Genomic DNA, 16,248 nt, shown 5'->3' with positions numbered 1-16,248 from the left:
CAGAGATGAACAATCACCTCCAGGACCCTGTATCAACGAAAACCATTCAAAGGGAGCTGCATTCTGTGAACATTCATGGCAGAGTTGCCATCCCCAAACCGTTGGTGACTCCACGTAATGCAGTGACACGAAGAAGGTGGTGCCAAGAGCACAAGAATTGGACACAGCAGCAATGGGAACATGTGATATGGTCAGACGAATCGTCTTTCACATTATTTCAGACCACAGGACGTGTTTATGTGTGGAGAACTCCTGCTGAAGCATTTGATATTGACTGCTTAGTGCCTACCGTGAAACATTGTGTGTGGGGGGTCTGTGATGGTTTGGGGGGCTATATCTTGGAATGGTGTTGGCCCACTTGTCGTCCTGCGTGGGAGAATCAACGCAGAGAAGTACTGCACCATCCTGGGTGACCACCTCCATCCCATGGTTCAGAGTTTGTTTCCCGATGCATGCCATCTTCCAAAATGATAACGCCCCTATTCACACTGCTAGGTGCGTTGATGCATGGTTTGATGAGCACAGTGATGAGGTAGAACATCTCATCTGGTGTCCACAGTCCCCCGATTTTAACATCATTGAGCCTTTGTGGGGTATTTTGGAGGCCAAAGTGCGTAATCGGTTTCCACCTGCAATGACACTTTCGGAACTTGAGACTGTTTTGTGCGAGGAGTGGCTACGTATTCCAGTTCACACTGTACAGGACCTTTATTTGTCTATCCCACGTAAGATACAAGCTGTCATTCAGGCAAGGGGGGGCCCAACCCCCTACTAATACACGTTTTCTGCAATTGCATTGGTGTTCATATTATTTTGTCCATTACCTGTATATCACTAAGCATTCTCAAGATACTCGACTATTTGTGGCTCTTTACATAGGACAAAAACATTTTGTAGCATCAAATCTGGTGACATGACAACTGGTGCCAATTGTGATCAGGATTGGCAGAGCAGCGTTCCATGCTAAGAATGCAAGTCCAGGATCTCTGCGGTTGACTGTACAGTAGATATTAACAATTTTAAACAACCGATAGCGGTTGAAAAAAATAACATTTATTTGATACGATACAGCACTGAGACCTTTATTTTCAGTTATCTAGTTCCATTCAGGAACAGGCCACACATGATCGGTATCTATAACCGTTCTCGAGATATTTGGTAATTTGTGATTTCTCTTTTAAAATGGGGCTTGGAAACATTTGCAAGGAATCAAAATTAGTGTCATGATAACATGTATTGATCATGGTCAGGATTGACAGAGAAGTTCGATTGATTGATTCATTCATTGATCTGGTGTTTTAAGTCCACTTTATGCAAATCGGCTAATCGGGACTGGACCTACAGTTTTAAAGTGGGATCCGAACCACTATGTACCTCCACCAGGTCAGAGAATTCGAGACCATCCTTAGAGTGAAAATTCAGACTCTCTGCTTCACACTGATATATTTTCGGATATTCTCCATAGATTTACCATACACTATGGTAAAAACCATTAGTTTTAAAAAGGCTTTGTTGAAATCAGATGTGGACAAGGTGGGATGTCTTGTGTTGGTTTCTACATGGGGCTTCAACCAGTCCAAGTGTTCGAATTTCAAAATGTGATGCACATTTGCTTTTTCAAGTCGCAGATTCATATATTGCAATTTTTTACAATATAGGATTCAACGTCATAAAAAGCTTGGACTGTTTTGAATCAGACAGGCAACATTCACTTGCTGGCAGCAGATCACTGCATTTAGTGCATCGTCCAAGTGTTTGGGTCATTTTTACGAACAGCTCACACGCAAAGAGGAGCCGAGCATCGACGCCATTTCAAACCTCCAAATGGAAATCAAAGATGTTATAGGTGAGAGAAAATTTGAAAATGCAAAAAAAATTCTCTTGAGTTCCAAAATATATATTCCGATTATTTTACATATTTTCACATACCTTCATACATCATAAAAACTACCGTTTACCTTACGTAATTGAAACTATCCATCATATGCTGGCAGACCAAACTGTTCAGGTTTAAAGTCATTTAAAGATTTCAACACAACAGTGGCTCCTTCATGCATGGATTCTGGAACATGAGGATCTGGGACCATCACCACCTGCATTCCAGCAGCCCTTGCTGCCTTTACACCATTAGGGGCATCTTCAAATACAAGGCACTAACGAAAAATAATTAGATATTAGTACACATTTAATAAAAAATCATTAAAAAAGTTTTATCACATTTATCAAGATACAGTAACAGTTTTCACCGATTCTGGTAATACAATCCATTTCCTTGGTTCTTCCAGGAAATTTCCGAAGTATTCTACAGTGCTTAAAGATGCTAATAACCAAGTTGTAAGTATTCACCTACACTTGTTATTCAAGAGGATCAAGTTGTTCAACCATATTCAATGTAAATAAACTATAAAAACTATAAATCTTTATTATATAAAATATCTTCCATAAAAAAAATGATTCAAAGAAAAAGTTGAATCTATTTCTTTTGACAAATCCTGGAAAGTACAAAACACTTGTTTTGTCGGACTTTTCCACACTTTTGAATTTTTCTTTTCTTTTTTTTTTTTCAAAATTCCTTTGCTCTTCTGTGAATTTAACTCATAAGTTGATTCTCCCTCCTGTCTCTTATGCTACAATTTCCGTTGATTCCAAAGAGAGGTACATGTTCCATACCAGAATTGAGTATCTATACAGTCATTGAAGAGCCAAGTAGCTTCAGAACAAATAGGTTTTTAGCCTACAAAAACTCAAGATGGGGTTTCTTCAGATGAGCATAATTTCTAGTGAAATCATGCATATTTCTGGCCAACTGAATAGGTCAATGTGTAAAGATGAAAAAAATGAACATTCACAGCAACAAAGAAACCCCAAAAGAAAAGGAGATATTAACATAACAAGCTCTTTGGACAGTGGCTCCTCTCCTTGTAGGAGAAGAAAAGGAAGATAGCCAACATTACGCTTTATATATCCTGGTACTACTACTACTACTACTAATGTCTAAATCACCATCCCTGAGACCTTCTGTAAACAAACGGTCTCACCGATTCGATGTATCACTCCGCGTCAGCTGATCCATGACCGCAATCATCTGCTGTTACACTCATAGTTCGCCGCACCTATTCATTTTATATAAGAGCCTCTGAATCTGAGAACCCGTTCTCAAAACATCAGACGAATATGCAACCGCATACATTGTTACTCTTCCGGTCATTCTCTCTTTCATAACCCTTAAAACTGCAGACACTGACACACCACTGCACTGGGATACCAACTTAACCACTTAATTACTGGTTTCTCAGGATACTACTGACAGAACGTTACATAAATATTGAGTAGAATCTGTTTCTCACCCCTTTTCAAAGGCTGTCCTTGCTGGTATTTTGAAAACAAGCTCGGAGAACACGGAGACTTTCCCTCGCGCATAGAACTCGGCATGTTATTTTTCTAAGGCTAAGTCAGGCAATATTATTAAGTTGCACTACTTCCTTGCTGTTCACATGATTATTTTTAGAAAATAACCAATGTTATAAAATATCATTATGTACACAAATCTCGAAGCTCATTGAAAGTTATATTACTACAAAATGTTCACACTTATCTTGCCTTGCCATGTCACCAAGTTATTTTACGAAGTGCACTATATTTGGCGGAACAAAAATCGTTATTAGGATGCTTGTCAAAGTTTCCAACCGCAATAAATTTACGAACTTTTTGTCTTGTTTTGATCATCATCAATATATTTATTGGACTTACAGCAATGCATATGGCTGTTTATGCCCATTATATATTTTATTTACATAAGATACAATTTACATAAAATGTACAAACAAATTTCAAATACACTCCTATCTATATCATCCTTAGAAATATACATTACCATGTTATATCATTTTGTCTAAAAAATGCAAGTAAAATATATTCAAAGAAAGAAGCCAAATTTATGGGAAATGATTACTGGTGCAAAGAGTTAACCATAAAGGTGAAGCAATAAGTAAAAAAAGAAAGAGCATTGGGTTTAAAGTGAGACGTCATTTGCGGCAGCGTATCCCATACTACAAATTTGCCATTGTTTTACCTTACGTAATGTATCCTGTAACATCGCTGGATTTTCGTGTGGATTATTTTACTTCTATGAGTTTGCAATGCTTTCTGCATGCAGGTGGTTTTGTTTACAGAAGGTGTCAGGGTTTGTGATTTAAACTATAGAATAGCAGGTCTAAACTCTATGATTGATTTGCTTTATTTTACTTCACTTTTTGTGCCACTTTTGGCTAATTTGCGAAGATGGAGATGAGTGATGATGTGATGAAATTGATGAATACACTCACAAACATCCATGAACAGGTCGGGAATCAAACCCGGGACCTGTAGCGTCGTACTGCAATGTGCTAATCACTCCGCCATGGGGGCCGGATAAATTCTATGAAAAAAAAATTATGGCAATATTATTTAAATTTTGGCTGAAATATATTTAAAGAAGCTAAATATTAACTTTGAAAATCTACAGATTCCTCAAGAATAAATGCTTGAAATTATTTCACATCTGCTAACTGGACTAGCATAAAATCCATATAAAGGACTTCTGCACTTCTCTGATATCTGCCAGAAGTTCAAGAAGAGTTTTGCAGCCACAGAAGTGATTGAGAATGAATTGGCATTTGTGAAGACCAAGTAGTAAAATAAGCAGAATGATAACAGCATAGATGGAATATGTTTTGTCAGAGTACTCCAATATAGATATTTGGGTAATTGTTGCACTGAACATGATGTAGTTAATCTTATCAATGGACAATTGCCTTTATAAAACAATTATACCTGGCTGGCTCAGTCAGTAGCGCGTATGACTACCATGCTAAAGGTCCCAGGTTCGATCCCCAGCTGGTTCAAATCCGGGAACTTTTTTAACATTGGAAGCGGCCCCGGCGCCCACCCAGCATCGAATGACATGGGTACCTGGGGAAACCCTGGGGGGTAAAGGCAGTCAGGGGTGCGATGCTGATCACATCACCCCCACTCACGACTGGATCAAGAAAGTGTGAGGTGTTACCCCCACACCCCCTATACTTCTTTATGGCATGGTGCTAAGCACATGGGAGCACTTTACCCTTTTTTTTTCATGCAATGAACATCATGTATCTGTTAGCTGATTTCATTAAAAGATATGAGCAAGCAGAACAGGATGCTTGGTGATTAGCATGAAATAAGAGAATGGGGCACAACGAAACACCAGAGGCGTGTAAAGTAGCTCTGAGGTTCACCTAGTTCAATGGCAAAACACCAGTAGAAACTATATTGAAGATTTGGTACCTAGAAAATGGTAATTGTTATGTCAGCAGCATTTGGTTAGGTAATGCATGATATATCCCAAACCCATATATGATCCTTAAAAGAGACCACATCCTAATAAGTTTTCTTTCACAAAGTTGATGCATATCTCTGCCAAGAGATGACTGCAGTGGTCTCAGAATTGAAATTACAAAAAGAGGCATACAGAGGGATGAAATATGTCCCAGTGCTGAGCAACAGAGTAAAGTGAAGTTAACAAGGAACTTCTGTTGGACAACATATACAGGGTGATTTTGTGACAGTGTTACAGACTTGCAGGGGTGATGGAAGGGAACAAACGCAACAAAACGATAGGGAACCCAGTCAAAAGTTACAAGCCAAAACACTCGAAGGGCAGGCAACCACGCACAATGCAGAGGGGAACCATAAAAGATGTATGGGAAACTGGAAAACAAACACAGATGCATGGGCGTAACTTGTCTCCTAATTTTGAGGTGGCAGAGGGGTAGAATCATACTGGGCCTAATTTTAAGGGGGTAGTATCAAACTGGTACTAATTTTGAGGGGGTAGAATCAAACAGATTAATTTTGAGGGGGTAGAATCAAACTGGGATTAATTTTGAGAGGGTAGATTAAAAAAAGAACTAATTTTGAATGGGGTAGAATCAAACTGGGACTAATTTTGAGGGGGTAGAATCAAACTCGGACTAATTTTTAGGGGGTAGAATCAGAATGGGATTAATTTTGAGGGGATAGGATCAAACTGGGCTTAATTTTGAGGGGGTAGAATCAAACTGGGATTAATTTTGAGGGGGTAGAATCAAACCGGGACTAATTTTGAGGGGGTAGAATCAAAATGGGACTAATTTTAAGTGGGTAGAATCAAACTGGGACTAATTTTGAGGGGGTAGAATCAAACTGGGACTAATTTTGAGGGGGTAAAATCAAACTGGGACTAATTTTGAGGCGTAGAATCAAACTGGGATTAATTTTGAGGGGGTAGAATCAAACTGGGACTAATTTTGAGGGGGTAGAATCAAACTGGGACTAATTTTGAGGGGGTAGAATCAAACTGGGACTAATTTTGAGAGGGTAGAATCAAACTGGGACTAATTTTGAGGGGGTAGAATCAAACTGGGATTAATTTCGAGGGGGTAGAATCAAACTGGGACTAATTTCGAGGGGGTAGAATCATAGAATCAAACTGGGACTAATTTCGAGGGGGTAGAAACAAACTGGGACTAAATTTGAGGGGGGCAGAATCAGACTTGGGGCCTAATTTTAAGGGGGTAGAATCAAACCTGGAGCTTAACTTTGTGGAAAGAGAATCAAAAAGTTTTCCATCTCATAAAAACAGCATCCAGGATTATTTGCTAAATAACTGTGACGTTTGCAAAATCACAAATATTAGTCTTTATTACCTTGCTCCTTAGGTCCCCTAACTTGTAAATTTAATAAACGTGGAAATTTGGGGGGGACAAGAGCCCCCCCTTGCCCCTTCCAAGTTACACCTATGCACAGAAGAATCACTGTAATGGCTTTAATGAGTAGTAACTGCAGCCATTATTACAGCAGTTGTTCAAAGTGATGCCCCCTGCCTCAATATAAGCATGACAGCATCGAAATACACTCTGTTGCATCCGCTCTAATATTCCAGGAGGCATTCAGACAAGATCACAGGTTGCAAGGATTCTTGCCAAGAGTTCCTCTATACTAGTCACAGGTGTCTCGTAGACAATACTTTTGACATGACCCCACCAAAAAAATCGAGTGAAACAGATCAGGTGAATGGGCAGGCCAAACAACAGGTCCGCCTCTCCCTACCATCGATGAGGGAAGGTCTGCATCAGAATATCACAAACACAAGCTACGAAGTAAACTGGGGCTCCATCATGCTGAAATCACATCCGTTGACAAACGATAAGTGGGACATGTTCACAGTGTACACTGGTCCAGTTAATCGTGGTGGTAAAAGATACGGATCTATTAAATGTTCGCCGACATTGCCCGCCCACATGTTTACAGCAAATCTGTTTTGATGGTCCTTCACGATTGGGGCATTGGGATTTTCATTGGCCCCTACATGGCTATTGCAACTATTCAGCATCCCATCTTGTGAAACATGCCTCATCATGCCCACGCACACAGGCATGGAACTGGAGGTTGACCACACAGCACTGCAGTAACCATTCAGTAAACATGACGCAGTGTGCGAAATCAACTGGACCCAAGGCATGGACACGCTGTGAATGGTGCTGCTGATGCTCCCTCAGAACTTTCCAAACAGTACTATGGGCCACACCAATTTCACGTGCCACAGCCATTAATGGATGGTTGTCCTTCCACCCGATCCAGCACTGCTTCTTCAAAGTCTGGTGTCCTTGCAGTTCTTCGTCCTCCTTGCTCGTGGAATTGAGGTCGCACTTGCCCCGTTTCCCGTAATCTTGGAAAAGTCTGGGAAACGTGGTGTGCACTGGATGTCTGCATCGTGGATACGTGGTCCAATACAACCTTTCTGCTTCCCTACAGTTCCCATTTGCTTGTGCATACACAAACACCATATCAGCCAGTTCCTCTACTGTACCTATATACTCCATTGCACTGATTACAGCTGCGCTATTCCTCCGTACACAGTGTTTCAAAATGAAGTGAACTATTTTAACTCGTTACATTTTATTCATAAATTGTTAAAATAAGACACAATTTCACACATATGTAAAGTAACTGTCCAAGTTTAAGTGACAATGTTTAACATGCAGTTAACTCACAAATGCTCAATGTGAGAACCCTTCGTTACTCTCCACATGTCAATACGGTAATCTAACTCCATCCAGGCACATTTCAGCATGTTGTTCCTGTCAATGGTTTGCACCGTAGCGCTAATGTGATGTAGTTATTTGCTGGTGGATCTTTGTGAAATCATATTTGAAATTTCCCTTTCCTGTTTTCTTGGGGGAATTTTTATCAGAAAATTTAAATTAAATTTTTGAGAAAAATTCTCAAAAGAAGAATCAAGTAATTAATTATGGCATATAACGTGCTTGTTACTCTACATAATACCAACAGTACGGATATATATATATATGTATGTAAATACACTAAAACTACTACTTAAGCTTTAGGGAAAGCCATACCCTTTTTCACCACAATAGCTTTTCTTTTCAATTTAAAAAAAGTTCGCACGAGTGGACTTGGTGATCCCACGGCACTCAAGTAGGTCGTGATATACCTTTATTACCTCTTCTTCTTCTCTCTTACGAGAAGCGAACTTCCAGCCCACCAAATCGTCTGCTGGTATGTTGTCGACGCCATGCATGCAAAAGTTTGGGTGGTTGGGTGATCCTACTTCACTATCTTCTCCTTCACTTAAGATTTCTCCAGGGCTCACTTCACTAAATCCTTGCACAGTTTCTTCTGGTTAAAAGGGTGTCACTGGTTCGGTTTGTACTCCCACAGACACTAACTCCAACCTTGGCGTGCAATATTTTGAACTGGCCTTTCTGAGCTCTCAAGAATCTATCATGTTCTTCCGTAAAAGCCGACACTGTCTGTTCAAACTTATTTTCCCATAAAGCCATCTCTGCTCGCCTCACCTTTTCCTCACCTTGGAACACTTTTCCCAGGGTCTGGGTTTGTCTTGCCATGTCAGTCTTCCACCAGTCTTGGACCACTGACTAAATGGTCGAATCCACTCATCATCGCCTTCTTAACCTCTTCTAACCCCGTTTCCTTTTGGCCAAACACAGTCAACCTTTCCATTAAAGTTCTCATGTCCTGTTGCACATTCTTGATTGTCTGAAGTACTTCGGTTCCATCACTATCCCAAAATTTTCCATCCATAAACACTCTTCGTAGTCTTGTAAACTTCCTCCAGGTCATTTTCAATCCACTTTTGATTTTCCATACTCAATTTCTCTTTTTCCTTCTTATAATCCTAAAAGAAAATACATACACACATATATATATATATTTACATTTATATCCATTTAATTTATACTATCATCATAGCTTTTATGCCAATTCCTGTATACTATTTTTTTATATATATATAAGCAGTGCAGATTCCCTTTCTCTTTCAAGCTCCAACGTTATGGCGCCACTTGCAACGAAACACGGCAGTCAGCCCATCTCCAGGCACACGACACACCGGCTCGGTCCCATCGAAAGACCAAGACCGGGCGTCGCTTCCTACCATTTTTCTTTTGTTATATGCCTCGACTATGATCAGTACCTGCGGGTCATGAGAGTCTGCATCTCAGAGTTCGGGTAAGGGTCTGCCTTTAAATAATAAAATTAAAAAAATATTAAGCTTACTTATCTAAGAACTTTAACTCTAATGCAAGGTAACCATTCTTATGATTAAATTCTCATCGTGACCGCACCCACATCCCACTGACCAGTGAGGTTACGCTTGCCAGTCGCAATGGAAATCAACATAATTGAAACTGACATCTTGTGGATCGATAAAGCCTCCGCCCCACTGAACATTGACGGCGGGACACCTCATCAAACCAAAAGGATGCCAGTTACTATGTACTTATAATCCTAATTTATCCTCAAGGAAATACCCATTAAGAATTACAGAATTTTATTTACATCTCAGATTTCAAATAAACATTCCAAGAATGACAGGAGAGAAAGTTCTATGTTTAATCCTTAATCAAAGTTTTCACAGTTCGCAACATAGTTAGAATACAAGAAAAATATACAAACTTCTGATCAAAAAAAAAAACTACGACAATGCCAAAATAAATTTATATCATAACGACTTCCGTAATATAGTCAGAAACTTGCTATTGAAAAAACATAAAACCAAGAGCACTCTCTTCTATTACATGTCCAAATCCCATCAAAGATCTAATACAGCTGTAACCTGATTTCAATAAACGGGTGACAATTTATTCACTTGCTAATGGTCGACAGTATTACTTGTAAACAAAACCAAAGAAAATTTGCATAACATCCATCGCAAATTCCTATTCATGCTTTCGTCATCTTTTCACATCTACATTACGTTCTATAGAATTCATGAGGTATACCACCATCTTCACAGTAGACCTCTAAAACATTCATAATAAAATATATGGGGAGCCTTTCTCTACCCTTAACCAACACCATATCTCGACCACAAATTATAAATGTTCACGTGGAATTCCTTTAACATAATAGGGGGATCTATGTCTACCCTTTATCAACGCCACTGGCTACTCACATCACGAAAGCAATACAATAGAATATTACGTAAATAATTTCTACAAAAACATATATTCGACCTGTCACCTATTGTGGCTGTTCAAAATTACATCTAACATCAACCCAAATAAAAGAAACCATAAACTTTCCTCACTGTTCCGGATACTCAGACTTTAAACGGATATGTAAACTATATAAGCTTTGAGATTTAAAATGCACCCTCTGACAAGCGGTATGCTCTCGGATTAATGTCATAAAGAATCAATTTTTTATTTAATTGAACCTCCTGACCAGGAGAATTCCAAATGATTTAGAATAAAAATTAACTCGACGAGAAGGTTGTATATCTTTGATGAGCCTCATTTCTTTATCTTGAATTTACATCGGAGTCACACTGACCAGTGCTAACTCAAACAGAAATTACAATTTATGAATGATTTTAAATTATTAAGATTAAATACTTATATAAGAATCAATTATTTATAAGCCCGCTAAATCCCCTTTAAGGAACATGCTGACCAGCACTAATCCTCAAAGGTGGCTTTCGGAAAATCTCGTACATTGTGGAAGGGAGAGCTGACCAGCCAATCCCCACATAAAGCCCGTATTCTCCAAGCCCTGGACCTCGACAAGCGATTTAATCACCTAAAAATTCCGGAATATACTACTTCTGCCAGCGAAACGGCTGGTATTTATAGTCGCGGGATTACACAATTCCTTCCCCTGAACAAAAGATTTGGACAACGGAAAGTTATTTTTAGCCTTCAACAATTACCCCTTCCAAAAACGCATAGCAAGAAAAATAATGCAGCGAAATTTACTGACAAACACACGTAGCGCCGACCGAAAAAAAAAGCATTGTTGATAAGAAAGAAATGAATGCAAGCTTCAACTTCCTTTGCGTTCTTTTAAGCTTAGCAGAAACTGCGTTACAATTTAACTAAGAACGAAATATGCATTCAAGAAAAATTTGAACTCTTTAAAGTACTTATATGAGGGCTGTCTAAAAATTAAATACAAAATCATGAAAATTTACCAAAATTTCTCAATCGTAACAAATTGAAGTTGCACAGTCACGACTGACCTACTCCCACAAAATGCTTTCTCCTCACCACTGACAGCCATTTCGAAACTGGTCAGCCTGGCACCGTTCCATTAAAAAAAGAACTTAAGGATCTGTTTGAATGCATTTCACTGGATATTCAATTGGGATTACGTTGTATTGTTAATGGAACGTGTTTTTATCGTTCAAATCATTTTGAAACACCCTGTATAATCACCAGCATTGTTAGGCAGTTACCATTCTGGGAAACAAGGTTTTGTAGAACCTCATTAAGAGCTATACCAGAGCTATTTTTGTACTTCATTCTTCATTTCAGTCAATCGACTTGGAACTTCAAGTGTAAGAGAGATGGAAGTCACTTGCTGTAAAATCCAGCCTTTACGGTGGTATGCTTAAATTATTCCCATCAAATGGCATGATAGGTGGCAGATACGGTAGCTGTCACCTATCCACATGGAAGTACCTCCCTTACCCCTCACAGCCTGTACCTCTCAAGTACTACATTCAAAAGCTCTATATTGTCAGAAATTTTGTGGCAATAGGGAATGTACAAGAAAAAATACTATGACTTACAATTTTCGTACAACATTCATACACATACACAGTACGTTCAGAAAGTAAGTTCCGTTTGCAATTTGTGCTGCAGCAGTATTGCAATCGTGAGGGTGCGCACGGGCACCGAGTTGGCAAGGCACAGATATCAGTGGGAGAAAAGATAGTAGTGCAGATACTTTACAGTGGTTTGTGATAATGTTCAAGAAAATTGAGACGACCGCACATGTGAAGTGCAGTCTGTCATCTGATATGTGGAATATGTCGGCAGCTGAAATTCACCATCAGATTGGTGAGGTGTATGGGGAATAGATCATGAGTGCCTCAATGATATGGAGATGGGTTCAATGAAGAGTGGAACAATATGTACGATGAGGAATGCAGTGGATGGCTAGCAACTTGGTCCATGTAATGGAAGAGTAGATTACAGACAAAAGACAATTCACCCTGTCAGCACTTGCAGTGCATTTTCAACACATTTCCTGGCCACTGCTTCATGAAATTATGTCTGACAAACTGAAGCTCCGTAAATTGCGTGTCCACTAGGTACCACACTTTGATACGCACCCACTTAATTTATGAATTCAGTGTTTAATATGTTAATTATAAAAAGAAATACTTGTGTTATTCTAAGACGTCATAATTTGTTTTACTCAGTTTTGTAGTATGTGTAATGGTTATTGACTAACCTTGTTATAATTGAATGTTGGTTGTTATGTAATGTATATTATTGATTCTGATGGCTGAAGTAAGTGACTTTTAAACTAAATGTTTTAATTTGTGTATTCGAGTAATAATTTCGAGCTTAATACAGTTTTAATTCCAAAAAGAAGTTTAATTTCAAGTGCAAGTGTGTGTTATGAAGATCAACTGAAGTTTTAAGGTATTTTAATTGCGAGAGATTTAATATATTTTACATAAACATACTCGTAAGTGATTCCCACGCCTTGAGAGGTCTCATAGTAGGCTGATATGTCTTGTGTTCACCGGAATGGATTAACTGTAAGTATATCCACAGAGTATAACAAGAACGTAACAAGTTGCCTACAGAAGAGAGCAGAAAGAAGTATCTAGACAGTGCATTACAGTCTTTGACACTGTACTGTGAAAAGGATGATGACTTTTTGAATTGTATCGTGACTGGGAATGAGAAATGGGTGTTGCATGAGACTCCTGAAACAAAACGACAGTCCATGGAGTGGAGGTACATGTCATCATCATGAAAGACCAAAGCCAAAGAGGGGCTGGCCACTCTGAAGTTCCTGTGCACAGTGTTTTGGGATAGACAAGGTGTTTTATGTGTGCACTTCTTGCCACGCAGTGACATCATTAAAGCCAACACCTATTGTAAAACACTGAGGAAATTGTATCGCACGATCCAAACAAGTGACGTGGCATATTGAGCTGGGTTGTTGTTTTCATTAATGAAAATGTTCATCCCCATATGACGGCTGCAACACAACACCTCCTTCAGACCTTTGGCTGGCAAAAATTTCCTCATTCCCCCATATATCCCAGACCTTGCCCTGCCTGATTTTCATTTCATTTTGCACCTGAAATCTATCCTTGGTGGCTTTGATGACAATGATTGTAGTCCACTTCGTTATCATCACAGACATCGCTCTACAATACAGGTATGCAAAAGTTGGTGCCTCGTTATGATAAGTGTCTGAACAGTGGTGTCAAATATGTTGAAAATTGGTCCAAGGTATGTACTTCAGTGTTCAATAAAGTTCTCTACATTTTCAGTTCTTTTCATTGGCAAACAGAACTTATTTTCTGGATGACCCCTGTATTTTGCTCCAAGCCTAATCTACCAATAAGTATTCTTGCATCTGTTTAAAGTAACTTTTTGCCACATCTGATTAATTGGGACAATGTGGATGAATGGTGAATAGATTAAATTAATAAAGGGCAATCACACAAGGAATGGTCATCTAATATAAATTTCACCTTTCTTACATCTTTCTTACATCACTTTTCAGTCCCTTTTAGTTAGTCATGTTGATAAGGATGAATGACATGAAACTGATAAATGGACACTCACAAAGGAGTACCCATTTCCAGCAGAGCACTCGAACCTATACCCTGTCACAGCTATCTCTAGAGCAAGGTTGCACATAGTGGCAGCGAAGGGAGGAAATCGAGTGGGCAGAGTGAAGCAATAAACGCTGCTGGGAAGGCTAGTAACTGCAGTCAATCCCCCCATGCAATGTCGTTCCTCTCGTGTTCATTAGTTGAGCCGTCTCGTGTCACTACCTGCGCAGAAAATTGTTTTCGTTCATCTGCTCCAGAGATAACTGGGACAAGAGTGTAGGGCGACAATGTTAGTGCATTATTTCAATGTCACCATATTTTTCTAGAGGCAGCAATGTTAATAACAAATACATAATATTACACACAAACAATCTTACTAACAGGTGTAGTACCCTTAGTTTCACAGGGTCATGTGCCCCTCCATCCTTTATGTATCTAAAAAGAACTACAATTATAACAATTTACGCTTGTGTGCAACGCTTGTATTTTATTTCCTTCGCCACACGCACTCTTTTTTCGGAGCGAAGACAGCCACAGTGGTTGAACGAAACTTGGCAACATAGCAAGGGTCACATTCTGGCTGTGGACTTCCTGTCTCACTGCTTTAGCATCATCCCTGCATTCCGAGCTGTGAGGGAGGTCAGAGGGTTTATGGGTGTTTTCATTGTGAATGGTCACAATATCGCTGAGACCCAGGACCCACACTTGGGACATTGTTTTTCGATTTCCCGCTAGATGGTGGCTGGGTCCATTTACCGTAGCTTACCGAAGGAAAGGAATGGGGGGAACTTTGGAAGATGGAGGTGGGGAAGTCTTATCGAGCTTCGATATGCTTTGAAAAGTTTTCATAAATTTGTGTTATGAGTTCTTTACTGGTGAGTTGCCGTGCGCGTGAAAGCGAAATTAATCAGGTGAGATATTACAAAGTCAAATTTTAAATCACCAAGACCAATTGTTGGTCAAAGAATTGAGATCGCCAAAACCACAGCTTTGCCTAAATCAAGTGTTCATTGTTCAAAGATAAAAACAGAGCAGAACATACAACAAAAAAATAGCTAATTCTCCCCTTTTTTCTCATGTAATACAAGTATTACATATTTTTAACTTGATATTTATTAAATGCCGCTGGTATGACTTCATTAGTTCTAAGATGTAACCTATATTATGAATGTTCCCTACACCTTGCAGACCCCACGAGCCACCACTGCTTACTAATAATTACAAGTATGTGCGACTAATTTTGATACTCACCTTGGCATTGTCTGGCTTATCTGGGAAACGTGAAGCACATACAAGAAATATACAAGGATCAGGTTTTCCCTTTAGTACTTCAGGATCGGTACTTCCCATCACTATGTGGTGGAATAAGGAGAAGAATTCCTTGTGTCTGGTAGTTTTCAAGTCAAAACTTTCCTTACTACTACTTGTGGCTACTGCAATTGGGATTCCTTTCTTGTGTAAATGTCGGACTAGTTTTTCAGCTCCTATTTGTGGAAACAAATATGTAAATTAAGATCACTGAAAACATGTGAAATTTTATCTTCTACAACTATGTGGAATACCTACACTAAATTAAACTCTATGGTACAACAGCCCTCTGAGGGGTTACCAAGCAGCTTTTCATTCATTCTTGCATGGTCAGTAGGGGTGTGCGGAACAGGATTTTTTGGGTCAGGACGGGAAATGTTTTAAATCCAGACATTCAGGCTGGGAAAAATTCGCCACGGGAAATGTTCAAAATTTCCCGAAGCTCTGGAAATCTCGAATTCTACACATCGTTTTCACTTTAAGTGATTGTTTTTGCATTTTTAGTACAAGAACTAACAATTTCCGATAAGTTCCAGACATTTACAATGCCAAAAACGTCGAGAATTAACCACTTTTTAAAATGATTATTTGGTATTCCCAATCCCGGTCCCAACTTTTCAGGATCCCGCACATCCCTAATGGTCAGTGTATCGAGTCACATCGCCGCAGTTTTCTGGCTTTTGAGACCGGAGCCCACTGCTTCTTTTCAAGCAGCTCCCCAATTGTGTTGCCATGCTGTCTCAACAATGGAACTTTGTGTTCCCACCAGAAATCGAACTGGGTTCACTTGCACAAAAGATAACTGTGCTAAG

General features: G+C 39.3%; 1 protein-coding gene across 1 annotated transcript in view; it reads right to left on the bottom strand.

The window, feature by feature from the left end:
* Positions 1-1,882: 1,882 nt before the first annotated feature.
* The window catches only part of LOC145979510 (pseudouridine-5'-phosphatase-like), a 37,040-nt gene continuing 22,674 nt past the window's right edge, over positions 1,883-16,248 (bottom strand). Inside the window, exons 3-4 of the mRNA XM_083112450.1 lie at positions 15,380-15,612; positions 1,883-2,153 (exon numbers count right to left, since the gene is read on the bottom strand). Coding sequence (XP_082968576.1) covers positions 1,974-2,153; positions 15,380-15,612 — 413 coding nt within the window. The 3' untranslated portion in view covers positions 1,883-1,973. The remainder of the gene's footprint in view (positions 2,154-15,379; positions 15,613-16,248) is intronic.

The sequence above is a fragment of the Lepisma saccharinum genome, chromosome 26 (genome assembly GCF_977018435.1).
Source record: "Lepisma saccharinum chromosome 26, izLepSacc3.1, whole genome shotgun sequence".
Lineage (NCBI taxonomy): Eukaryota > Metazoa > Arthropoda > Insecta > Zygentoma > Lepismatidae > Lepisma > Lepisma saccharinum.
Note: the sequence above shows the minus strand (reverse complement) of the source record. Positions and strands in the feature narration are given on the sequence as shown.